At 56.1% G+C, this 24,951-nt stretch overlaps 2 protein-coding genes and 1 long non-coding RNA gene across 8 annotated transcripts in view; 1 reads left to right on the plus strand and 2 right to left on the minus strand.

Moving 5' to 3' along the window:
- The window catches only part of SMPD3 (sphingomyelin phosphodiesterase 3), a 77,368-nt gene extending 60,167 nt beyond the window's left edge, over nucleotides 1-17,201 (plus strand). For all 3 annotated transcript variants that reach the window (XM_059667679.1, XM_059667677.1, XM_059667678.1), the window contains 7 exons: nucleotides 3,765-5,302; nucleotides 10,244-10,319; nucleotides 10,429-10,584; nucleotides 11,718-11,807; nucleotides 12,066-12,129; nucleotides 13,892-14,054; nucleotides 14,301-17,201. In XM_059667679.1, coding sequence (XP_059523662.1) covers nucleotides 3,977-5,302; nucleotides 10,244-10,319; nucleotides 10,429-10,584; nucleotides 11,718-11,807; nucleotides 12,066-12,129; nucleotides 13,892-14,054; nucleotides 14,301-14,402 — 1,977 coding nt within the window. In that variant the 5' untranslated portion in view covers nucleotides 3,765-3,976 and the 3' untranslated portion in view covers nucleotides 14,403-17,201. The remainder of the gene's footprint in view (nucleotides 1-3,764; nucleotides 5,303-10,243; nucleotides 10,320-10,428; nucleotides 10,585-11,717; nucleotides 11,808-12,065; nucleotides 12,130-13,891; nucleotides 14,055-14,300) is intronic.
- LOC132217442 (uncharacterized) lies at nucleotides 3,988-10,162 on the minus strand. Its single transcript, XR_009448897.1, has 2 exons — nucleotides 7,413-10,162; nucleotides 3,988-6,484 (listed from the first exon to the last, which is right to left on the minus strand). It is a non-coding gene; the product is annotated as an uncharacterized LOC132217442 (long non-coding RNA).
- Nucleotides 17,202-17,963: 762 nt separating the features above from the next.
- PRMT7 (protein arginine methyltransferase 7) overlaps nucleotides 17,964-24,951 on the minus strand; it is a 38,750-nt gene continuing 31,762 nt past the window's right edge. For 2 of the 4 annotated variants that reach the window (XM_059667673.1, XM_059667672.1), the window contains exons 14-18: nucleotides 22,417-22,578; nucleotides 21,258-21,332; nucleotides 19,365-19,525; nucleotides 18,408-18,504; nucleotides 17,964-18,189 (exon numbers count right to left, since the gene is read on the minus strand). In XM_059667673.1, the coding sequence (XP_059523656.1) occupies nucleotides 18,010-18,189; nucleotides 18,408-18,504; nucleotides 19,365-19,525; nucleotides 21,258-21,332; nucleotides 22,417-22,578 (675 nt within the window). In that variant the 3' untranslated portion in view covers nucleotides 17,964-18,009. The remainder of the gene's footprint in view (nucleotides 18,190-18,407; nucleotides 18,505-19,364; nucleotides 19,526-21,257; nucleotides 21,333-22,416; nucleotides 22,579-24,951) is intronic. The other 2 variants (XM_059667674.1, XM_059667676.1) reach the window with 2 other exon arrangements.

The raw sequence follows: 24,951 nt of genomic DNA on the forward strand, positions 1-24,951 counted from the left end.
GGCTCCGTGAGGACCAGATGGAAGGGGCATGAAGGAGGGACAGGCCCCATCCTAGCCTCACATGAGGAAGCTCCCGACCCTCATCAACTTCCCAGAAGTTCTCCAAGGCTCAGAGATCCCAAAAGATGATGCGGGCTTCGTCAAAGGGGCCGGGCTTGCCTCCACCAGCAGAGCTGAGGGCTTGCTCACTTTCCACTGCAAAAGGCATTCAAATTCAGGACCCTTTAGCCTCTGCAGCAGGTCTATGCACCAGCATGCATGCCAGGCCCACCTCCCAGGAAGATGGGAAAAGGAATGCTGTCTTGGTGCCAGTGATACTTGGCTAGGAGTAGAGGTCCTGTCCGCTGCAGCTTGCCCACAAAGGCTGTTGGGGACCCACCCTCCCTCCATCAACACCCAAACAGGCCCCTTTCCTGAGGATGCCCTCCCCAGGGGATGTCAGAGCAGCTTCTTTGCCATTGCTACTGGCTGCTGGGCCCTGGAGCCCTCTGAACAGTCCACAACCCCCGCTCCCACACTGTGGTGGCTGCAGGCCACAGGTTAGCAACAAGGTGTCTCAGTGCTGACACGTCACTATAGGTCATCAGTAGCCCCACAGGAGCAACTGCAGTGTGGAACTGCTTGCTGTCGATGCCCCATGCCTGCTCCAGAGTGGCTGGGCCTGTGACCTCCCGGGCCCTGCCCTATCCTAAACCAAGCGCCTTTCCTCTCCCTGCTAGATTTAGGGTCATCTGGGCTCTCAAACCTCCCTCAGCCAGTTCCCCTTCCACCTGGTCAACCTGCAAACTATGGTGCTCTCCACTCTCTCTGTCCGTCCTTGCTGCAGGGAGTGGAACAAGTTAGCAAAGGTCAGGGGCTCCAACCTAAACATGGTGGACAGCATCTCTGAGGACCTGAAGGCCCTTTGGGTCAGTCAGGGGCCTGGGAGTTCAGCAGGTGGGCTCAGGCTCCCCCCAGACCAGTGCACAGACCATTTAGTACCGCCTTCAAACTACTGAATCCACAGGCTGGAGAGCAAACAGGGCACACGGGCCAACCTCAGGGGAAGAGAGGCCAAGGAGGTGCAACAAGGGCTGGGGAGTGGGGAAGGAAACAGGGCCAGCCATCTTAGTGGCCTGTCCAGCTTTCATCCTCATGATTGCTTGATAGCCCTGGGAGACAGGGATCGCCACCCTTGTGTCATAGACGACAAGACAGGGGCTCAGCAAGCCTGACGCCCATGCCAGGATTTCCTTCAGGTCAGCCTGAACCTGGAGCCCAAGCTGAGTGTGCAGCAATGGAGCAGGGATGAGGGATAAGGGGTGAGTCTGGGGTCTCCAGTTGCAGGACAGAGAGGTTGCCCTCTGTTGAGCACTGCACAGCGCTCCCCCACCACCACCATCACCACCACTGGGACCCCAGCCCAGTACTGAGACTGCAGTGTTGGGGCTGAGGGCATCCAGAGCAACCCTGGAAGCCACACACCAGGATTCGTAAGGGATAAACCTAGGGGTCACTGTCGGCTTTAAAACAGGAATCTGAAAGAACCCAGCCTGTGGGGGCGAGCTGTGACAGCTCAGCACACATGGCCTCCGAGGGACTGTCAGCCCCATCAGATACCCATGGTGGACTTCCTCGGCAAAGGTGCAGCCCCAGGACAGGCACGCAGAGAACCAAAGCACGGAGGAGAGAAAGGTGTTCTCCCGGAGACGGAGCCTGGGCTGGGCCACCCACAGTGTCCCACCAGGCCAAGAGCACAGGCAAGGGAAAGGGCCCAGACAGGGGTGCAGGCTGGGCGCCTGTGGGACCGCATCCTGCCCTGCCACCCCTGCGAGGACTCCGGGGCTCACAGAGAGGTTGCCAGCCTCCAGTATTTAACTCTCACTCTCCTCTTTCATGGGGAAAGTATAGATCAGACTAATTAATGTGCTGTTGTTTGTTTGCCCTCCTTTCATTTCACTGAGACAAAATAACCACAGAGCTTCAGAAACCAGCTCCATCGGCGGCAAGCCCTTTTGTTCGACTGCGTCAGCAGCTCCTGGGGTACATGCAGGGGCTGCCGGTGGGAGAAGGGCAGGTGGGCAGCTCCTTCTAGCCAGGGCACTGCTGAAGGGCGGCAGAGGAGGGGCTCTGGGCAGGGGACCCAGGGCAGCCGCGAAGGGTAGGATGGAGGCGGGAAGGGCTGGGATGCTCGGCTCTGCCACATCTCAGCGGGCTGCCATGGTGGCCAGCATACCTGTTGGCTCCCTGGGCCACCTAACCCAACGATACCTGAGTGGGGACCACAGACATTCCGATGACCAGCCCAGGGGAGGCAGGAAGATCAGGCCTGGCCACTCACTGTCACTACAGACAGGGCTGGGAGGAGCCTGCCCAGAAGGTTTCTAGGGCCAGAGCAGGAGTGAGGACACAGGACAGCTGAATAGGAGACACACACACACACCCAGTCCCGTCCCAGCTAAAACCAACACCAACCCTGATCAGCCAGGGCTGGGGACGAGCCCCACGGAGAACAGGAGGGACTTCACTCGGGAAGCCTTTTACAAGCGAGGCCACACTCACCTCTAACCTGAGGACCACGGGACAGGTTGCTTACAGGGCGACGTGGCAGAGACAGAACAGACCCTCTCCTCCTCCCAGATCCTTCCTCCAGAACTGTCCTCCCAGCCAGGGCTCAGCCAAGCTCGAGTCCTCACACAATGTGACAGTGCCCCCCAGGATGGGTGGCAACATGGACTGACCCCGCCTCTAGGGCAGAAGTGGGGCCGGGCTGGTGAGACAGGACACGACTCCCCAGCTGATCTGGTGACGAAAACTCTGGGTTATGCTCCTACAAGCGTCACCACAGCCTCATCACTATGGGTCCCCAGAGGCTGGGTAAACCCCCCACATTCTTGTCTGCATAGATTTCACATTCAGCACAATAAATGCACCTGGTGACCTCGCCCGGGCAGAGCCCCGGAGTCTGCTCTGAGACAGGGACCAGGGTAGACTCACTCCAGCAGCTTTGGCCTCCGCTGGGCCCAGGAGCTGTATCTTGGGAGCTTAAAGGAGAAGCTTGGGCCAGACCCTCAAGGCCCCAGGGGGCTTCTCCAAAGTTGCAGGGACCATCAGGGTCCCTTGTAACCTGGTAACTCTGACCATTCTGGATGTTAGTAGAGTCCAGGCTGGGCCTGGACCCCCGCCAGGGGGGGGGTTTTGCTGGGGGTCAGTGGGAGTGAAATGCAGAAGTGGTCTGATGCTGTAGGCTGAGTACAGTGAGAGCCTGGTTGTGGGGAGCCTTCCCTCAGGGGTCCTGCCAGCCACACAACCCCGCACCCCAGGAGTCTAGCCACTTTTCTCTGTGGTTTGTTCCCTCTTCGTTCTGACCTGGTGGACACTCGATGAGGCCCCTCCCAGGCTCACCCCAGCTGCTCTGGGCCAGTGTCAGGTCCAGATACCCTCTAGGATCCCCAACCTGCCTCCTCAGCACCCACAAAGCTGTGTTCCTCTGAAATCCTGGGCCACATTTCAAGCAATTAGGTTATAAGATCGAGATGGTCAGCCAGAGACAGTCACATCACCAAGCTGTTTACTCCAAGAAAACCTAACACACACAGGCCAAAGAAGTGTGCCGGGACAGCTCCCAGCCCCAGACACCCCGCGAGCAGCTAGCTCCCGTCTGGTCCTGGAACAGTCCTTCTCGTGCCAGAGGAAGCAGGAATGGGGTAAACAGGGACAACAGCCCCAGCACCCAATCTGCTCCCCTAAAAGCTAATAAAAGCCCTCTTCTCTCTGTGCTGCAGGCTCTCCAGCAGGCTTTGGTGGCCTAGCATGGCCCACTGAGGTGAACCATGACTGGCTGGCCAACACTCGCCACCAACCATCCCAAGCCACATCTCACCAGGACGTGACCCCTCCTCCTGCTGTCCCCCACTCACCCACCCCGCCCAGGAACGTGCCTGCGTTGCCACGGACACCATGTAGTAGGGCCGGCCGCGGCACCCAGTGAGCTGCGATGGTTTTGTACACGACCCCCTTTTCCAATAGCTGTCTGTCTGCCCTGCACGCCGTGTCCTGGTACCTCATCTTCCCATGCTACTGGCTGCTGGACCAGCTTCTGGCCTTGTTCACGCCTGCGCCCTGTCAGAAGAACCAGCTGCTCTGCATCGTGCTCTTCATGCCCATCTACCTGGGCTTCCTGGTCACCTCACTGCCCTTCGCGTTTCTTGGGTTCCTCTTCTGGTGCCCCCTGCAGTGTGCCCGCCGGCCCTACGTCTACTCCCGGGTGGAGGACAAGGGCCCGGCTGGCGGGGCAGCCCTACTCCGTGAATGGAAGGGGACGGGTCCTGGCAAAAGCTTCTGCTTTGCCACAGCCAACGTCTGCCTCCTCCCCGAGTCACTGGCCAGGCACAACAACGTTTATAAAACCCAAGTACGGGCCAAAGAGATCGGGCACCGAATCCGCAACGGGGCCAGTCGGCCCCAGATAAAAATCTACATCGATTCGCCCACCAATACCTCCATCAGCGCGGCCAGCTTCAGCAGCCTGGTGTCACCCCAGGGCGATGGCATGGCCCGGGCTGTCCCCGGGAGCATTAAGAGGACTGCCTCTGTGGACTACAAGGGCAACAGTGGGCGTCACCCCAGTGACGAGGCTGCCAATGGCCCGGCTTCCGGAGACCCAATCGACTGCAGTAGCCTTGAGAATGCCTGCGTCGTGCGCATCAGTGGCGATGAGGGAGGCCAGCACCCCGAGGCTGACGACCCTGCCACTGGGGGCCAGGCCAGGAATGGGGCTGGCGGGGGCCCACTGGGCCAGACGCCCAACCACAGTCGGCGGGATGGGGACTCGGGGAGCCTGGGCAGCCGCTCTGCTTCCAAGGAGTCCCTGGTGAAGGCGCGCGCCGGGCTGGACAGCGGCGGCGGCGGGGAGCCAGGCGCTACCTACGGCAAGGCCCCGCACAAGGCCTCGGTGGTGAAGAAGGTAGCAGCGCGCAAAAGGCGGCACCCGGACGAGGCCTTTGACCACGAGATCTCGGCCTTCTTCCCCGCCAACCTGGACTTCCTGTGCCTGCAGGAGGTGTTTGACAAGCGGGCGGCCACCAAGTTGAAAAACCAGCTGCATGGCTACTTCGAGTACATCCTGTCTGATGTCGGGGTCTACGGCTGCCAAGGCTGCTGCTGCTGCCGCCGCTGCTGCGAAGCCCACTGCTGCTTCAAGTGTTTCAACAGCGGCCTCTTCTTTGCCAGCCGTTACCCCATCATGGACGCAGTCTATCGCTGTTACACCAACGGGAAGGGCGTCGACAGCCTGGCCTCGAAGGGAGCGCTGTTTCTCAAGGTAGGAGGCCTGGGCGCGCGCCAGCTGGTCCCAGAGCCATGTGGGAGGTGGGCTGCAGCCCGGGGGTCCTCACGCTGTGGGAGGTCTATGGGCAGACGAGTTCATTCATGGAGCTGAACCAGAGGGCCCCCAACTCAGGGACAAGGGAAGAACGTGGGGACCACAGCCAAGGCTCCGGTATGACAGTGATCTCTGAGCCACCATTTCCCCATCTGTAATGTGGGGGCAATGTGGAGCCCACTCACAGGGTGGGAGTGAGTGGTGAGGCCTGGAGGTTCTCTTGGTGCTGGAGGTGAACGTGGCCAGCCAATGACGGGATGGGGGGGGGGGGGGCGCTACTGTCTGTAACAAAGCAGACATTCACAAGACGGGAGACCAGCAAAAACCAATGGTTGCAGGTCCTGGGCCCATTACCACACCGGCCTCGCTGGCCGGGACACCCTCTCCCTCCTGGCTGTCACACCAGGCTCTGCCCACCAGCCCAAGGCTTCGCTTCCATAGTCACTAATTAAAGTGAATCATAATTATTCCTGCTAATTTGGATGCAATTGGCGGAGATTTTAGACCATGGTAATTTGGTCATTATGCATTATCTTCTCCTGAGCCTGACGCACTCAGAGTGTCGACTTCTTGTTCTCGATCCAAAAGCCGCGCTTGGTGCTGCCCGGGTTTTCTGAAGCGTTGCTTGGCCAGCAGATACAGAGCAGGGCTTTCTGCCCCAGAGGCTGCAGCTGCTGTGAGTCTGGGTTCTGTCCATTTCCCTCAAGACTTCTCAGTTCCCCCTCGAAGGGGGTCCACGAGGGCAGGCAGGGGGCCCCAGTGTGGCTAATGTGGAAGCGCAGGTAGGAGGCTGTCACGCCCAGGCCTCAGCTCTGACTGTGCTCTGCCTGTCCAGGAAAGTGCTGTGTCAGCCAAGACCCTGTCGGGAGAGAGGCCCAGGCTGACTGTCTGCATGGAGATGGCTGGAGCCAGGGCCAGCACCCAGGGCCCAGGCACCCCTCCACGTGTTCTGTGGCTCTCGTGTGGCTCAGCAGGCCCAGAGTCAGAGTCCTCGGCTCTCTATTCACAGCCTGAGATGCTGAAATTGAATGCACTCCTCTGACAGGAGAGCCGACCTTCCCATTGTGGCAGATGGTTCATCAATGTTCAGTTCCATGGATGTATTTTCATCTCAGTGGCTTTCTGGGGAAGGAGAGGACATGTCAGGCTCAGGGTAAGGGGGAGCACACCCTTTCCCTCACACCACCCTACCACAGGGAACCCCTCGACCCTGCCCCCGGCCCATACATCCCCTCCTCATCTCCCTCCTCGGTCTGGCACCTCAACCACCAAGCCCACCAGGGCCATCAGTCCTGGAGACAGCCCCTCCACTGCAGGCTTTCCTTCTAGGCTCCTGTTGCCTGCCCCTCCGTTAACTGTCAATGCTCCCTCTCCCTCCTGGGTCTAAAACTGGTCTATAGACATGTTTAATTTGGTTCACACCATTAAAATATTTCTTGTCTTGGCCAACATTTAAAAATTAAGACTTTTCACATAAATCCCAGTTTGCAACTTCTTCCCCGACTGGGGCAGATCTGGCAGCACCAGGCCTGCTGCTTCTGCCCAGCTCTCAGCTCAAACAGCCCCCACCACAGGGTGACCCCACTTGACCAGGGCTCTTCATTCCCAAGTGGTCACCACGGCCAGCCCCCACACCTGCCTCAGGAAAGCCACTCCACGGCCTCCATTTCCACTTGCCGAGGGGTCTCAGGTCTGTCCAAGCCCAGATCTCTCCCCTAAGCCCCAGCTCAGTGTCTGGCTGCCCCTGGACACGGTCCCATTTACTCCTGAAGAGAACTCATCATCTGCCCTGGTCCCACTCTCTCCCAGGTTCCACCATCCTTCAGCCAAAAGGCCCCACCTAGACTCCTCTCTGTGCCCTGGGCCCATCCAATCCATGCAGACAACTCATTTCACTTCCCAGATACCTCTGGACCGCCGCGCCCATGTCTCCAGCTGCCCTAACCTCCCCCTTCCAGCCCATCCTCCTCCTGCCCCAGTCTGACTCCTGGTACCCCTCGCCCCCTGCCTTGGGGAGAAGCTCAGCCTTCCCTGGGCCCTCTGCCCTCACCTGGCTCCGCTCCAGCCCGGCTCTCCTTGTCCTGGTCCCGCCCAGTTTGGCCTCACCATCTCTGTGGAGCTTCCCCAACTGGCGTCCACATAAGCCATCTTCCCATCATGGGTTCCTCAGCATTTGGCCCCAGCAGTCTTGTCGCCTGTCTCTCCCATTAGACAGTCCCCTTCAGAGGGGAAGGGAGCCGGCCGTGCCCGGCACACAGCTGACCCAGCTCATCGCTGTTGCCAAGAGTGAGCCTGTTTTTCCTGTGTAGAGAAATGAAACAAATGGGGTTTCAGAAGACAGGCGGGCCCAGGAAGGGGTCCAGGGCTGGGAAAACGCTGCCCTGGGTGTGCATGGAGCCAGTGCTCCCTTCATTGGCGGGGCTCCCCTGTCCACCCTGCCCTCCTGATGGACCCTGTGGCACTGCCGATCCGTGAGGGAAATGCTTTCCTGCTACTGTGAGGGCCTGAGAAGGAAGGGACTGGACTCGCTTTGGCCTCGCCAATGAGAGAGCCCGACTCTGGGCCCCTCTCTATTGACAGTCTGTGCCCACCAGAATTAAGAGGCACAACCTCTCAGTGTGATTGTTTGTTTTTGCAAGAGAAACACAAGCCTCTGCAGCTCCTGAGGACTCGAGCCAGAAATCAATAAGTCCCGGCACATAATCAAGTGGATCTCGGCGCGCTCACAGGCTGACCGCGCGGGAAAGGGGTGAGGAGCTGAGTGAGGTGCCTGGTGGAAGGGCTGAGGGAGAGGCAGGTGGCCTTGGCCTTGTCTCTTCAGTGGCAGGGCTGAGTGGTGCCTCTCTGCACCTGTCCTGTCCCTGCCCAGGACTCAGCACAGGCAGATGCAGTAAGTGCTGAAGGAGTGAGGGGATGGCGCGCTAAGCCGGCAAAAAGCCTGTCACCAGGAGCTCAGGAAGCAGTGCAGAGCTCAAGGAGAAATTGGGAGCGGGCAGCAAACTGATTTGAACTGGCCTCAGCCATCAGCGCCTCGTGCCCTGGCCAATTATGGTATAATTTTAGTATGATCCTCACAGATGTAGAAGCACTAAGCAGGGGTGCTCACAGCAGGAGTATTATTATTGAAGAGGGAACAGGCAGGCATTGCCCAAGGAACACAGGGGCGAGAGCGCCACCGTGTGGCCTTACATGGGGCATCATGGCTTTAAAACTGGATTGTGTTTTTCCAACAGGACACATCAGTGGCATGGGATTTCTTGAGCTGTTTCAAAAGTGCAGGGAATTTTAGACCGAGGCTTGAGTCTGGAATACAGGCAAGAAGTGACCGTTGAACATGAGTTTATAAAAAGCTCCAAATCCAGGCCGTATGGCCCATTATCAAATAACCAGACATGTATCCCCCGAGGGTGCTGGGAAAAGATGTGTCTCCATCTGGCTGGGAAAGGGGATGAGGAGCTGCAGAAAGCTCAGGGTGTGTGATGACACCTAAGTCCATATGGAGATTAATGCCAACCTGACTTTGACAGCAGAGATGGCAGCCTTGGAGGCTCTCAGAGTAGAGGGCCGTGACGTGGCAGTGGGAGCGGCACGTTCAGGCCACTCTGAGCTGCAGGATGGGCAGGGCTGTTCTTGGTGGATGCCAGGTGCACCCACCCTGCTGCTGCACGACCTGTAGACCTGGCCTCTACGTCACCTTCCTGGGACAGTTTCTAGGGTCCAGGGTCTCGTCATCATTGAAAACCCGATCAAGAATGGATGGGTGAACTTTGGGGAAGACAGAAGCTCAGGCAAGAGGAAAGCCAGAGAGGAAGAGGCTGAGTCAACCAGAGGCCTCTAGGCAAAGGTGCCCACAGATGGTCCTGGGGAGCGTGCCTGGGAAGGACTCACCCATTTCAGCCTCGACCAGCTGAGCTGCGGGGAGGGCCTGGGAGAGACAGCAGGCTGGGTGGCCGCCCCTCACCTCTCTCCACAGCTCCTAACAAGGGCTCAGGCTTGCAACAGGTCACCACGGGGGCCATTTCGAGTTGTTTGTGATGTACATTGAGATGCTTGTTATCATTACACCAACCTGTGGAGACAGCCTGCCAGGGTCCTCTGTGGTTGGGCACAGAGTCGGGAGGTGCCGCCAGCCCTACTCCTCCCCTGGGTACTCCATCTCATGAAGGGGGTGAACAGGAGGCGTGGACTGAGGTCTGGGGAGAATGGAGCCGCAGTGGAAGGAGGACTGGATTTGGGATGGAGGCCATGGGGCATCTAGGACCAGCCTGTGACACAGGTGCCACAGAGACACAAGCCACCACTATCACCCAGATTGGGGGACTAAGAGCAGATGACGTGACTTCTCATGAAGCCAGAGGGCAGACCGGGGAGAGAGAGCAGAAAGCAGGACCCGAGGCCTCTGGGTGTCAGCTTTGCGGCTGAGCCAAATCTGGGAGACAGCCACCTTAGACTTCAGAAGGATGGGCTGCAGGGTGTGATCAGGCCTAGGGTTTGACGAAGGGAAAGAGGGAAGAGGCACCAGACAGGAGTGAACAGGGAACTGTGAGGCCAGCACACTCTGGTCACCATGGAAGGCAGGGGTTTGGATTGGAAATTTGGAATTATTTCTGCATTTGTCCTGTAAAGCCTACATGAATGGCCAGGTGGCACTCACCATGCTGTAGGCTGCCATTTCTTTATGCATCTGCCTCACGCACTAAACCAGGAGATTCTGGAAATAGGACATGTGTTATTCCTACCTGGACCCAAGTCTAGCCAGAAGCCAACAGAGCTGGCCTGTAAGGATCTCACCTGGTGGGGTGGGTGTTGTCAGTGTCCCTTTGTGCTTAGAGCAATGACTACTTAGACTTCCCCACCGACACCTCACCTCCTACTCCACAGGTGCAGGTGGGAAGCACACCTCAGGACCAAAGAATCGTCGGGTACATCACCTGTACACACCTGCACGCCCCGGAAGGTAGGGTCTGGCGGCCCGCACTTATCTGGGGGTGGAGGATCTTTCCCCAGGGCCTGGCTGGGGCCTGGCTGCAGCTTCGTCATCGGGTCTCTGTGGTTCTGCTCCGCAGAAGACAGCGCCATCCGGTGCAAGCAGCTGGACATGCTTCTGGAATGGCTGGCTGATTTCCGAAAATCTACCTCCTCGTCCAGCACAGCCAACCCCGAGGAGCTGGTGGCGTTTGACATCGTCTGCGGAGATTTGAACTTTGACAACTGCTCCTCCGGTGAGGCTGGGTTCCTCCCCATTCAGGTTGGCTCCTGGGGGAGGGTGGGAGTTCCAGTCACAGCTAGCAACACAGTTAGGCAGCTCGAAGAACTTCCTGCTCCTTGTGAGCATGTGGGTGGGATGTCAGCAAGACGACGATTTCTCTGCCCCCTAGAAATCCTGGAATGAGAAGCACCCACACTCTGCCTAGAAAGCTCAGAAGCCTCCTTGCTGGAGACAAGATGCCCTAAAAACGAACCTGTGAAGGGAAGGCTTGGAGCCTCTGAAATTCAGACTGAGGACGAGTCAGCTAATACACTCATCAGGTCTTTATTCAGCCCTTACTTGGCACCAGGCACAATTCTAATGGTTGGTCATGGGCCACCTGTGCCAGTTAAGTCTCATAACAACCCCAAGAGTGGGCACTGTATTTACCCATATGGTATGGAAGAGGAAGCTGAGACCTCGGGAGGTGGAGTAACTAGTCCAAGGTCACACCGCCAGTGAAGTGGTGGGACTGGGAATTGAACCCTACAAATCATGCCTTAAACCACTGGACTCCAAGTTCATCATGGGTGAAATTTCAAACAATTGATTTAAATATCTCATCTGTGAATCTGATGAGCATGCTCATCCCAGGGACCTCCTGGGAACTAGGGCAGCTCTGAGCTTCCCCCAAGCCTGGGCTCCTGGGCTCCTTCCACTCTAGCCACAGCCCCAGCAGAAACAGAGGATGGGTGAGCGGCATGGCCCTAACCCTCAGGGTGCACAGGGAGGTGCCTTCACCTGCTGACAGCTGTTTCTTCACGACCAGGAAGGCATCCCCAGGGTGGCAACTCAAAGGTTTGTGGGAAGAAAGGCACCCACCGTGTAACACATCCCCTCTACTGCAGCCCAGTGACCCCTCATTTGTCACATGCCTGATGCCAGCTTCAAATGCTGGGTGCTCCTCAGATCTGAGTGAGGGTGGGGAGCCAGCACATACAGGAAGAGGCTGTCAGGAGGGGTTCCATCCAGTCGGGCCCACTCAGTGACCTGTCCTTCCTCTGCAGGGTCTCAGAAAGGCCCTCTAGCTTCATGAGTTAGCAGGACAAACTGGAACACAGGGTGGGTCACCTCCCTCTCTGAGCCTGCCTCTCTCCCTCCCTGCAGACGACAAGCTGGAGCAGCAGCACTCCCTGTTTACACGCTACAAGGACCCCTGCCGCCTGGGGCCTGGCGAGGAGAAGCCATGGGCAATTGGTGAGCTGGCTCTGGGGGCAGGCAATGTGGGTAGAGGGGAACTGGGGCAGGGGAGGGGCACTACCAGGTTCTGAGCCCACCATGCTGAGACCTGACACTGCACCAAGCCTGGGCTCCCCACGTGCTTCCTTGAGGGACCTCCAGGATTTGCTGCCAAGACCCTGGTGCTGGGGGATTTGGGACACCCAGGCTGGCAGATGCCTCCTGGAGGCTGGCTGGGTCCTACCTGCAGTGACTGCTCTCACCCCTCGTCCCCAGGTACCATGCTGGACCAGGATGGCATCAACGATGAGGATGTGAGCTCCCCTGACAACCTACAAAAGTAAGCACCCCGCTGTGGTGGGGCCAGGCGCGCCCTGACTCACTGTGGGGAGATGGCTATAATCAGGGCAGAGAGAGAAGGAAGCCCGTGAGAGCCTCAGGGACAGAGCTGGGGTGGGTGGAGGCCCTGGAGGCATTCTTGCCGGAGGGGCCGGCCTTCCGGAGAAGCCCCAAAGTAGGCCTGGGGTCCTGAGGCGGTGTTTCCCACGCCTGCAGCCTGGCTCGCTCTACAAGAGCCAGTCCAATCCCAACCCTGTCTGCCTCGGGAGCCTGCCTCGGGGCCCTGCCAGGCACAGGAAAAGGGACCAGGATTTTCCAGGGCAAGGCTGCCGGCTGCCAAAGAGCCCTGGGGATGACGCCTGCTCCAGGGAGCCCAGCGACTGTTCGCCACCAATCAGGCAAATGAAAATACAAGCAAAGCTAACATGCTAGAAAGCCAGTTATTTTCAAAGTAGAGACAGTTCCACTGCAACCAAATTTCATTCTTGAACCCAATGACACTTCCATAAAGGACACGTTTGAGAAGCCAGCGGCAGAACCAATTTATAATTCACAGCCCAAGACTGCACAGAGTCACGGCAATGGCTCCTTGCAGCTAATTTGAGCCAATTAATTAGATTACAGACTAAATTTGAAACATCATCCTATGCCGAGAAAATTATCTTTTTATGAGCTGATGATTAAAAAATGACTATCAGTAACTCGCAGATCACTGATGCTGGAATTAATTATCAAAGGCAAAGGACAGTAATGGATTATATTTCTGAGAGGTACCAATGTTCTGCATTCATTAGTGTATTTATCTCAATGCTGGTAACGGCCTTGTAGAAACCCATGTTTGCTGGCTGTGCCTGTCCAGGTGCCCCTTCTACCCATTCAGTGGCTGCCACTCTGCCCCTGACATCGGCCTGCAGCTGCCTCTGCGACAGTCTCCCATGAAGGCTCCTCCCCACGGGTGCTCAGACTCTGCAGGAAACCTGGCAGGACAGATGGCAGACAGGGAGTCAGGAGACCCGGAATTCAGGGTGTTAACACCCCACCCGAGCACCCTGGTCTCCCTGTAGAACCTTGGCTAGCACTCAAACACCCATGTGGTTTTCCTTCCTCTGAGGAACAGGATGATAGTCACATCCCGTTATTGCTTTCTTGGCACTCCTGGTCCCCTGGTCCTGGAGCCCACAGTCATCATTCTTGTATCAGAGGAAATGGAAGCTCTGAGGTTTGGCACAGCTGCTCAGGGACAGACTGACACTAGAGTCTAGTCCTGGGATGGGGCCTGGGTGCTCTCCTAGCTCCCCACCACCCCCTGGACCTGAAATAAGTCATGGGGTTCTGGGGTCTTCCCGAGAAGGGTCCCTGAGGTTCACTGTAAAGACCAAGTTCCCCCAAATGGGACCCTACTGGCTCAGAGCAGAACCCTATTCTGAAGAGGGGACAGGCAGTTCTGTCCCCGACTCAGGCACAGTCTCTGGGCTGCACAGGGTCCAAGCTGTAGCCACAGCCAAACTCCCAGCTCAGAGAGAGAAAGCGAGTGCTGGCCAGCCCGAGGGAGACATGGAGCGTTCCAGGATAGTTCGAGTCAGGAACGTGCAGCCTCAGACTCAGTTTCCCTCCCTCCTTTTTGGGGCCCACAAGGAAGACAGCTGTTAAACACAGGGGTGCGGTCTGACCTGCTTCTCTCGGGATGAGAACCTGGCTCCACACTCAGGACTTGGGGCCTGGGGCGGGGGCAGGGGCTCAGCTTGCCTCCTGTTTGCACGCAGGGTCTTGGAGAGTGAGGAGGGGCGCCGGGAGTACCTCGCCTTCCCCACCAGCAAGAACTCGGGGGCAGGCCCGAAGGGACGCAAGGATGTGCTGAAGGGCAACGGCAGGCGCATCGACTACATGCTGTATGCGGAGGAGGGGCTGTGCCCGGACTGGAAGGCTGTGAGTCTGGGGTTGGGCAGCCAGGCCATGCCCATAGATAGGGGACCCTGAGCCCTGTACCCCTCAACAGCACTGAGCGTTCCTCTGAAAGTGAGGCCTGCCAGTCCAAGAGACCTGCGGGGGCCCTCGGGATCCTCCCACCCCTCTGCCTTAGGAAGACCCACCGGCCCCAGCCCAGGCCCCACCCTTGCCTCTGCATGGTGTCCTTTGGGTCTAACCAGGATGCTTCTCTTCCCCCAACCCCAGGAGGTGGAAGAATTCAGTTTCATCACCCAGCTGTCCGGCCTGACCGACCACCTCCCAGTGGCCATGCGGTTAATGGTGTCTACGGGGGATGAGGAGGCGTAGACCAGCCAAGTCATCACAGCAGCCTGGCCTCTGCTAGTCCTTTGAGCCAAAGCCCCTTTCTGGCCATGTCCCCTCCAGCAGCAGTGCCAGGGAGAGGGCAGGGGCTGGGGGAGCCGAGGTCATCCCCGGGGGAGCTGCAACCAGCGCTGCCCTGCACGTCTGGGCACTAGCTGCGAACAGGAGTCAGGTCAGCCCGAGGAGCCCTAGCTACCCAACCAGTGCCATTCTTTCAAAACGTAATTTTTCTACAAATCTACAGCACAACCTAGTTTGTAACCCGTGGGTTAGTATGAGAACCGGGTTTCTGTACTCTTTGTATCTTTTCTCAAGCTTCGTCCAGGGTTCATTATTTCTGTCTGCTGTCATGTTGTCTCGCATGCCTGCACCCTCGCATGCACGCTGCCCGCATGCCATGTGCCACACCATAGTCACACAGACCCCTTGCTCAGGCCTCACCCAAGGCCAAACTCCAAACACAATCAGAACCAGCCAAAGAAGCATTCCTGGGCACAGGGCCGCCAGCGCGCAGCCTGCAGCTGGGTCGGCTCATGAGCAGGGACCGTGAGGGCTGTGTCCAGTCACCACAAGCCCGGGCTCTTCCCAGGGTCTTGCATTCAAGGGCGATTACATTTTAAAAAGAAAAACAGAAAGAGTCAACACCAGAAACAACCCTTCACTTTAGAGGGTCTGCAAGCTGCAAGGGAGAACGCTGCTCTTCCTGAGACAGGCACCCCTCCTGGCCTGGGACCCATTCTAAGTGGAAACAGGAAGTTGAGGAGAGAGGACCACTTCTCCAGGGAGAGGGGAGCTCCCGGATACAGTGGAAAGGGCGCTGCTGGTTTTGAAAATGATAAATGTGTAGTTTCTCTTCTGCCAAAACCAACACCTCCTCTTTCTGCCTGAGCCCCTCTCCTCCAGACACCCTTCTGGTTTGGGACCAATCCTTCCCTGGGGACTGCCCCATCCATATGCTGGAGGAGCTCAGGAACTGTCCGCCTGCCTCTGGGTAGGGCTGCAACTCTGTCCCCCAGACCCACCCTCAAAAGTGACCCTGGGGCCAAAGTGCAGAGGGAGACCTGTCCCCCCCTCACCAGTGGGCAGGCTGCAGGTGGCAAGGTCAGGCCATTGCTTGCACAGGGCAAGGAGTGGTACTGGTTGGCATCCAGGCACATAGATGCCCACTCTGCCACTAGGTGCCCAGGGCCAGCCCCAGGCACCCAGGCACTAGGCATGGCAAAGCCTATAGGTGAGGCCTGCAGCTCATCACCCCATGGCAGCACTGCCTCCGCCCACCTGCCTTTATAAACACCTGGGAATGATCCCTACAGTCACACAGAGAAGGCTGTGTCCATTTCCAGGTGTGAAGTTCCCCCAGCTCAGGGGACTGTTCTTGCCAACCCCCACTTATCTCCCCTCCTCCCAGTGCCCTGACCTGTGCCCACCTAGCTTGAAGCCAGCTTTGCCCAGGACCCTCTGGTGTCGGTGCGCTGACACTGTGCCTTGTCACCCACTGAGCTGCAAGAGGGACCAAGAGGTGTCCAAGCAGCCATCCAGAGGTCAGGTCCTGTGCTGGGAGAGGACAAGCTATGCCCACCGTGGCACTGGCTTGTCAGAACCCACCTGGCCAGGGCAGTGGCAGAGCTGAGGGCTTCAATACTTCCCAGCCCTGCCCCTGGAGCCCAGAGCCATGAGGGGCTACTCACCACTGAGAACAGTCCCACCTGAGCTCTGCTGTGCCCCTCCTCCAAGGGCAGGCTTTCCGAGTCTTAGCCAGGCTTTGTGGGGTCAGAGGGCCCCTCACTCGCAGGAGCAGCCAGGCATCTACTCACACAGACAGGCAGGGCCCTATTGGGCAGGCACAATGCCTAGGCGGTGGGGCCTGAGCCAAGGACCCCAGGCTGCAGCTCGGCTGTGTGCCCAGGAGCGCAGGGGAGACAGGCTAGGGCTCCTGAAGCAGAGAAACCTCATGGCGCCCAGCCCTCAGTGGGGCTGCCTCCCGTCCAGGGCAGCTGGATGGGGGCCACTGTGCAGGGGCCCACGCTTCTCTCTTCTCACAGGGCGGCCTTAGGCAAGTCATACCTCCCTGTGCCTCAGGCACTTCCTGTCCTAACCAGGCCGCCTCTGCAGCCGGCCCAGGTGTGCCACCTCCCAGCTGCCCTAGCAACTCCCTGCTGTGGCCTCAGTACCGAGGCCGCCATCACCCAACCACGTTTCTTGAAGCCTGTGGACTCCGGGGCCGTGCACAAGCCAGACTTTTCCATTTTAATTTTTAAAAAGGAAAGAAAAGAAACATTGCCAGGATCTCATATTCTGTGTGTTTGGCCTGGGAGGGGCAGACAGAGGGGTTACCCAAATCCCCAACCAAGTTCCTGCACCTGCCCCGGGCCCGGCCTCCTCCAGAGAAGCCAGGAGGCAGGGTCAGCTTGGGAAGGAAATGGTCATTTTCATTTGTCCAAACCACCTTAAGTTTTAAGTATGAATATTAATCTTGATGCTTTTTAACTATTGTATTAACTTGCTGAGATTTAGAAATACTGTTTTAAAAAAGAAAAAAAGACTTTTTTAATTTCTGTATTTTTTTCTGTATTGTATCCTCATGGGACATTAGGGGTTTTATATGGTAAGCACACCTAAGGTTTTGGTAAAAACATTATCAAATATATATCCAGACGATTCTTCCCTAGAAGAAAAGCAATCTTTCACCTGATAAAATATTTTGAAAAGAGAGGTGTTTTTCTCCTTTACTGGTGCTGAAAGGAAGGATGGATCACAAGGAGAAAATAAAACTGTGAGGCTCAAGGCTGGTGTTCTCCACTTATTTGAGCGACAAGCTGGGGCCGGGCCCTGCTCGGACTCCAACCCCAGGGCAGGTGGTAAACAGCAAAAGGGCATTCTGAGGGTCAGGGGGAGAAGCAGTGGACTCATCTGCCCCGGACTTCTGAGGTGGTGGGAGGCACAGGAAAGAGGGGGGGCACACGGAAAGGGTTGTACCTCTTGGCTCCCTCTCCTGGGGGCTGGTTTCCTGGATCTGCATCTCAGGAACTGCTTTGGAGCAGCCTCCTCCCTGTCTTCTGAACAGCAGCCTGGTGTCCGTGGTCAGGTTTTGGTCACCTGCTGGCGCTGCACACTTAAGCCAAATGCTCAGGAATGTGGCTGGTGACATCACCCATCGAGTGACAGGGCCAGAACCCGGTCCTCAGCCCAGCCCTGAGTCAGCATCTCGGCCCCTGGATGCCCCTCCTAGCCAGAGCCAGGCAGGAGTCCCAGGGCACAGGCCAGGCTGGCGACCACCACGGGCAGCCCAGCCGCCTCAGCACATGAGGCCCAGAAAAGTGGTTCTGAAGCCTTAGAGCTTTCTGAGCACATCGGAACCACTGCAGAGTGGGCTCCCTGCCCCCTTCTCGGCTTCAAATTCAGCCAGCAGCCCATGCTGCCTGCCACGCCTGGAGCGAGGAGCCAGCAGTGTGAAAATGAAAAAGGGACGAGGTCTCCATACCCAGAAACTGAGCGGGGGCCTGAAAGGAGAAGTACCTTCAACTTCCTTCCCAGAAAGCCACACCATTCAGAGCCCAGAGCCTCTCGGGCCACTTTATTTCTTAAGTGAGGGTCAGCGCCCATCACTCAGGCTATCAGAGAGTGTGAAATCCATGGTGACATCTCCAGTGAGGGGTTGGAACTCCACAGTGTAGCTGACTGTCTGCGGGCCTCCCAGGGGTGCTCTGGGGTCCAGCATGGTGCTGAAGAAGTACACGGCCTGTTTGCAGTGCGGGTTCCAGCAACAGTATCCCTGCAGCAGGAGAAGCAGGTGGTGAGGGCGGCCAGCAGCTAAGCCCTCTCTGGCCAGCCTCCCCTGCTAAAAGCTCGCAGCGGGAAGCTGCTGCTCAGACCAGGTTCCCATCTGGCTGACCGTGTCCCAGGAACACCCAGGGCACAGTGGTGGTGCAGCCCCCCCAGCAGGACTGGCTCTCAGGGTCAGCCATTCTGGGCCCGTGTGCACAGCACTACCTTGTCCTCTGCAGGCTTCAGCAGGCCAGTGCTGATGGTGCTGTCCGGGGTCAGGTGGTATTCCATCCACAGGACAGCCCCGTGGCTCCTCCCAGGCCTGGGGGAGGGGGATGTTTGGTCAAACAGAAACAGCACCACAAGAGATGGTGAGCATGGCCATGGCTCCCCTCTGCTTTCCAGAAACCTCTGCTTCTTCCCCACTTCCACCTGCCCAGTCAGGAGGCTCTTGACACTCCTCCTGACTAAAAACCACTCAGTAAAATGCTGAACAAGAAGAGCCACAACCAAAGCCCCCTCACTCCTCACAGCCTGGCCACGTATTGGGTAAGCCTGGGGCAGGGCAGGTCAGCCACAGGACCAGCCTCCTTAGCCTGCGGTCACAGAAAGGCTTGGTCCAGAGGCTCAGAGCACAGCCCTGGCACCGCATGCTGGAAGAACCCTCCCTGATGCCCTGGATGGCAGGCCGATGGTCTCTGCCTGCCTCCCCTCGTCAGAGGAGCCCCAAAGGGCCCTGGGCTCAGGGCTCCACCCAGGGGCTCTTCCTCTGGGAGCAGCAGCTCCTCCCATGAAGGGAGCTGGAGCTGGGTGGGCCTGACCATGCCTCACAGTGAGTGCCCTCGCCAATTCCTAACCTGCTTTAGTTCCCAGGAGAAAAATGGTCCAATGGGTAACCATAGCAACCAAATTCACATTTCTCTGCAGCTGTGATCCAACATGCTGTTAGCTCAAAGGGAGCCTGGGATGCAGAGGGAAAAGCAAACCCCACTTGGGCACCACCTCCTACCCAGAGGCTGTGGGGACTACACTCAGGGCCACTTTAGACCAAGAAGGGCAAGGCTGAGACAGGAAGGCCATCAGGTGGTTGGCCACATGGGCAGTAACTGCTAGACAGAAAGCAGGCACTCCCCGCCCCCGTACTTCCTTCCCCAACACTCCCACTCAGGAGCCAACACTCACCTCCTCAGCTCAATGGAGCCCTCAGCACAGACAGACTGCGGGGGGACTGGCTGCCGAAAATCAAAGGTCAGGATCTGCTGCGGCTCGGAGAGGCTGCGGCATGGGTACTCCCACAGCGGGTGGGGCTCAGCCTCCTTGCTCTCCCTAAAGTCCAAGGCATGCTGAGAAGGGAAGGAGATTTGAGGCTCTGCAGAGACAGGACCAGGATGCCCAGGAGGCAAGGGGCTCATGTCCCCACCTCCAGGGTCCATGCCAGTGGCCCCTCGCCTCCATGGTCCAGTCCCTCAGGGTAAATGCCACAGTCTCATGGGGCAGTGGTCCTCACAGACCACGGCTTCTCTGTTCCCTGACCATTCATGAGCTGTCTCCCCAGCAAGTCACTTCACCTCTCTAAGCCTCACTTTCTCCCTTTTTAAAATGGGACGACACTGCTTATCTCACAAGCTACTTTGAGGACCAAATGTCTACACTGACGACAACACCTGGTGCTTGGACACTCGCCCGTTAGGTGGCCCTTACTAAGCACTACAGCTGACAGATCACCCCCACATGAGGATCCCAGTCTAGACAACGCAGAGACAAGCAACCATGGTGCCAAGGAGCGCTGACCTCCTGCAGAGACGGGGCTGGGAAAGAGAGCTGCCGGGAGGGGTGACCTCGGAGCTGCCTCCTAAGGTCACACGGGAGTTGGTTGCAAGGAGAGTGGACAAAACTGAGGAAAGAGCAGGCCTAGCAGCAGGGGTCAGTGACTCTGAAGGGGTGACTCTGCAGGGGGAAGGGACAGGGGGCCTCACAGGTTTTCCCACAGGGGGTAGACAGGGCCAGACTCAGGATCTACAGGTGTATTTGAGCTCCAAGTGGGGAATGGTCGAGTGGGGGAGGCAGGAGGCTACACGGTCACAGACAAGAGGAAGTGGCCCAGACCAGAGCAGCAGCAGGGAAAGAAAACTGGATTTGGGGCTCACGGATGACCTGATGGTTATGGAACCTGATGACCAAGTACAAGTGAAGGCGAGGACTTGCCTGGGAGGATGCCCAGGCCCTGAGCCCAGTGCTTGGTACCTGGGTATGAGGTGGTGGCAGGCCGAGGATGGGAGCCCTGGAAGAAGCCAGGCTGGGGATGGGGAAAGAGCATGTGAATTTGGAAGCATCAAGGTCAGAGTGCCTGAGGACATTTCAGTGGAGGGTACACTGCTCTTAGGTATTTGGTCTGAGCTCAGGACAGATGCAAACATTATCCTGCAACAGAGAGGGGGCAGGGGACTGGTAAGGAAAGGGGCCTGAGGGAGACCTAGAACACATGACAGCTTAGGGGATGGAAAGGATGGGAGAGGCCAAGAAGGAGCCTAAGAAGTGATCAGAGGCGGCTAGAGTGTGCAGTGACACAGCACAAAGAATATTTCTAGAAGCATGGAACAGTCAGTGGTTAACTGTGGAGGGGCAGGCAAACTGAAAATATCTGGTAGATTTATTTACTTCAAAAAATATATTTATGTAAACAATCATTGTAGAAAAATGTGAACAGAGCCCTGGGCTGTTAGAGCATTATCCCTACAACAAAAGGTTTTGGTTCACTTCCCAATCAGGGCACATACCTAGATTGTGGGTTCAATCCCTGGGCAGGGCATATATGGGAGGCAACCGATTCTGATTCAGGGGTTACAGCACAGGGCCAAGAATGGCCTGGCACTAGACCCTGAGACACAATGGCTTTCAGACTAATGCTCATGACGAGCCAAGCAGAATAAATACGCCCGGCCCCAACAGAAGAGCTGCTGCTCACAATGCCCAACCCATGTCTCTCCACAGAAGCCAGACGTCCCTGTCAGAGGCCTGTGGTGATGTGGAGTGGGTGGGAGGAACACTGTGGGTGGGTGCTGCGGCCCCATCTACCTTAATCATGTCATCCATGATGTGCACATCAAAGCCTTCACAGTCGCCACAGGGGCTCCGGATCCGCCACAGGTCCTACGAGGAAGGCACAGTCTTCACTGACACCCACCCGCCAGGGAACCCCGATGCCCGCACCCACAGGGGCCACAGGGAAGTGTGGCAACAAGATAAAGAGGGTCAGTGAGGTCAAGCTGGGGTGTCCCCAGCCCCAAACCTTAGGCACATCGTGCTGTTTTCACATGCCTAGGAGACACACCCAAGGTTGGGGGCCTAGAGGAGAGCCCCCAAAATTGAGGACAATTCTGTGACATGACCCCAAGTCCTCTCCCACAAGAAGACAACTGGCCAGAGCTACTGGGCTAGGGTTTCTTGCTCTCTGTCCATCCTGAACACCATTTTCTTCAGGAAAAAATCTATAAGGCTCTGTACCAATAAATAGCGTGAGAACAGCAGGAGGGAGGAGACCAGAAGCCCTCAGACCAGTCACCTTTGTGTCCTTCTCCTGGATTTTTGCCTGGAGACAAGCATCGCTCTCCACATTCCTTCTTTGGCCATGAACACCAGAATTCATGTGGAAATCTCATCAGGTAAAAAAATAACAGAAGAAATACCCAGAAAGTAAGTGATGGGGTCACTCAGCTACCAATGGACAAAGCCATTCTTATCAAAGAAATATTAAATGAGGTTCACTCGACATTTCGCGTTAAAAGCATTTTAAAATCCTTTTAATAAAAATACCTTTCCCAAAATGACTGTGTGACTGTGGCTCTGCTTTGATGAGAAAATTAAAATGAAGCTTTTCAATTTTTTCTTACATAAAGGTGACTCTCCCGTCTCAAAAGGCTTTTAACAAGTGCAGCCTGGACTCTTAATGAGAGCAGAGCAAGCTGCACAGCACGTCTTCTGAAACTCTTAATTTATGTATTTTAATTATTCTGATAAGCCATATTGTACAATGACAACACACAGCCAATTCCATTTCATATGTCAAATTATCGCATTTAAAAAAAGACAGGCGTCTTCTATTCAGCCCTGCAGATGCTGAAACAGAAAAGCAGAGGCCAAATCACACAGACCTGAGGACCACCATCTACACCCAAGTCTTTGCAAGAAAGCAAGGTACCCCCGTCCCATCTGCAAAAACCTCTGGGTGGCCTACCCTGAACTCCACGACCACAGCGTGCAGCGAGGCAGCCTGGGGCATCACCACAGCGCCAGGCCCCAAGTGCTGGTCCAGGGCAGTCCGCACATACCAGAAGTACAGATTGTGCCATGGCAACAGGCTGGTGGTAAAGAATGGCTCACCCAGCAGGAGAGAGACCTGGGGATCAGAGCGAGAAGCAGAACCAAGACATCAGAAGGCTCTTCTGAAAAGAAACACAGGTCACAAGTTTCACGGGTACATGGAAGCAACAGGCCATTCATTTGCTCACTCACTCACTCAGTCAACAAAGAAGTGTGCCAGGTCCACACCTGCCCGTGAGGATACAGAGATGAAAAACAGAAATAAGCCCCACCCTCAGGAGTGCTGAATGGAAGAGGGAGCCGGTGAAGCTGGGACTGTCCTCCCGGAGAGCGACAGGCTATGACAGAGGCATGGAAGGGGCACGTGGAGGACCTCAGAGGTAAGAGCATCAGGAAGGGCCTCCAGGGTGGCCCTGGCCATCTCCACTCAAAGCTTATCTGGACAATTTATTCTCAGTGTTTTCCATCTCTCTCAGGAGACTCTGAGCACCATGGAAATGGGGACACTGGCAGCACAGTAACCCCAGCACTGAGCAAAGTTCCTGGCCCACAGCAGATGGTCAGTACACATGTGCTGAGTAAATGAAGCAGACATGAAACACATGAGTAGGAGTCAGAAAAGCAAAGGAGAGGAGAATCCGGACAGTGGACGGACAGAGGCACATTTGGTGGGAGAGGAGGCCTTCTCAGGAGCTCGCCAGATGAGCACACAGGGCAGGGTGGTAAAGGGTGAGGCCAGAGAGGTAGAGAGAGGGAGAGGAGCCAGGTCACCCAAAGGCAACTGATGACAGGTTAAGGGGACTGGACTGTACCAAGGAGGCAAGAGGGAGCCACTAAAAGCTTTAATCAGAGAAGGGATGTGTTTTAGAAAGAGCCCTCTGACACCCACGAAGCCTATGAGGACACCACCTGCAGATGGAGCGGGAACAGGAGGGGACTTGGTTGAGTACTGTAAGGAGTGGGGAGTGTGCAAAAGGGAGACCAAGACGTGGCAGATGCTGATGAGACAGGGCACCAGCCCACGATGTCGGGGTTTCTGGCTGAGGTGACGGAGAAGCAGAAGGAAGACACTGAAGACAGAGAAGTGTTGGTCCTGAGTGCTCCCCATCCCCAGCATCAGGAACAAGGCAAGAATGCCCGCTCACCACTTCTATTCACCACCCCAGTGGCCTGGAATCTAGCCAGTGCACCATACCAATGGTTTACAGAATTTAAATGCCTTTTTAATCCTCATCAATGAGAGGGAAAAAGAGCAACTTGTATATGAATGTTCATAGCAGCATTCATAATAGCCAAAAAAGTAGAAACAACCCAAATGTCCATCAACTGATAAACAGAAAAACAAAATGGGGTATTCCCCATTCCATACAATGGACTATTACCCAGCAGTAAAAAGAAACGAAGTACGGATTTATGCTACAATGTGTATGAATCTTGAAATAGGCAATCACAAAGGGATCGCGTATGGCATGACTCCATTTACATGAAATGTCCAGAAATGGCCGTTGATCCAGACAAAAAGTACATTAGTGGTTGCCTAGGGCTGGGAGGATTGGTGGCAAATGGGGAGTGACTGTTAATGGGCAAGGGGTCTCCTTTTGGGGGATAAAAATGCTCTAAAGTTGATTGGGGTGAATGTTGCACAACCTTATGAATATAATAAATCACTTAAGTGTGTGTTTTAAATGGATCATAAATTGTTCTTTAAAAAAAAGGCATAAGGGGGAAATGGATAAAAGACCTGAGTAGATATTTAACTAAATATAGAGTAAATGAGCACATAAAAAGGTGTTCAACATCATTAGGCATTTGGCAAACACATATCAAAACCATGAGACATCACTGCACAGCCATTAAATGACCATAAAAAAAACAATAGACAACAAGTGTTGGTAAAGATACAGAGTAACTGGGACCCTCATACATGACTGGGGATGTAAAATGGTACAGCCACTTCGGACAAGTTTGGCAGTTTCTTAAAAAGTTAAAACAAAAATACCTTATGACCCACCAATTCCAAGCCTAGGCAGGCAGCTAGCTACCTAAGAGACTGAAAACACGTATCCTCACAAAGACTTAGGCACCAGTGTTCGCAGCAGCGCTGAAACAGCCAAAACCTGGAAACAATACAAATACCCCTAACAAGGGAATGGATGCACAAACTGTGGCACAGTCATACAATGGGGTACCAATCAGAATTAAAAAGGAACAAAATACTGCCCTGGCCAGTATGGCTCCGTCATTCGAGCCTCAGCCCGCACACCAAAGGGTGGTGGGTTCAATCCCCAGTTAAGGGCATGTACCTGGGTTGCGGGTTCCATCCCCAGCCCTGATCAGGGCAAATGCAGAAGGCAAACCAATTGATGTGTATCTCTCACATCGATGTCTCTCTCTCTTTCCCTCGCTCTCTTTCTCTCTCCCTCTCTCTCTTTTCCCCTCTGTTCCTCCC

Source organism: Myotis daubentonii, chromosome 15, assembly GCF_963259705.1.
Source record: "Myotis daubentonii chromosome 15, mMyoDau2.1, whole genome shotgun sequence".
NCBI classification, from domain to species: Eukaryota; Metazoa; Chordata; class Mammalia; order Chiroptera; family Vespertilionidae; genus Myotis; species Myotis daubentonii.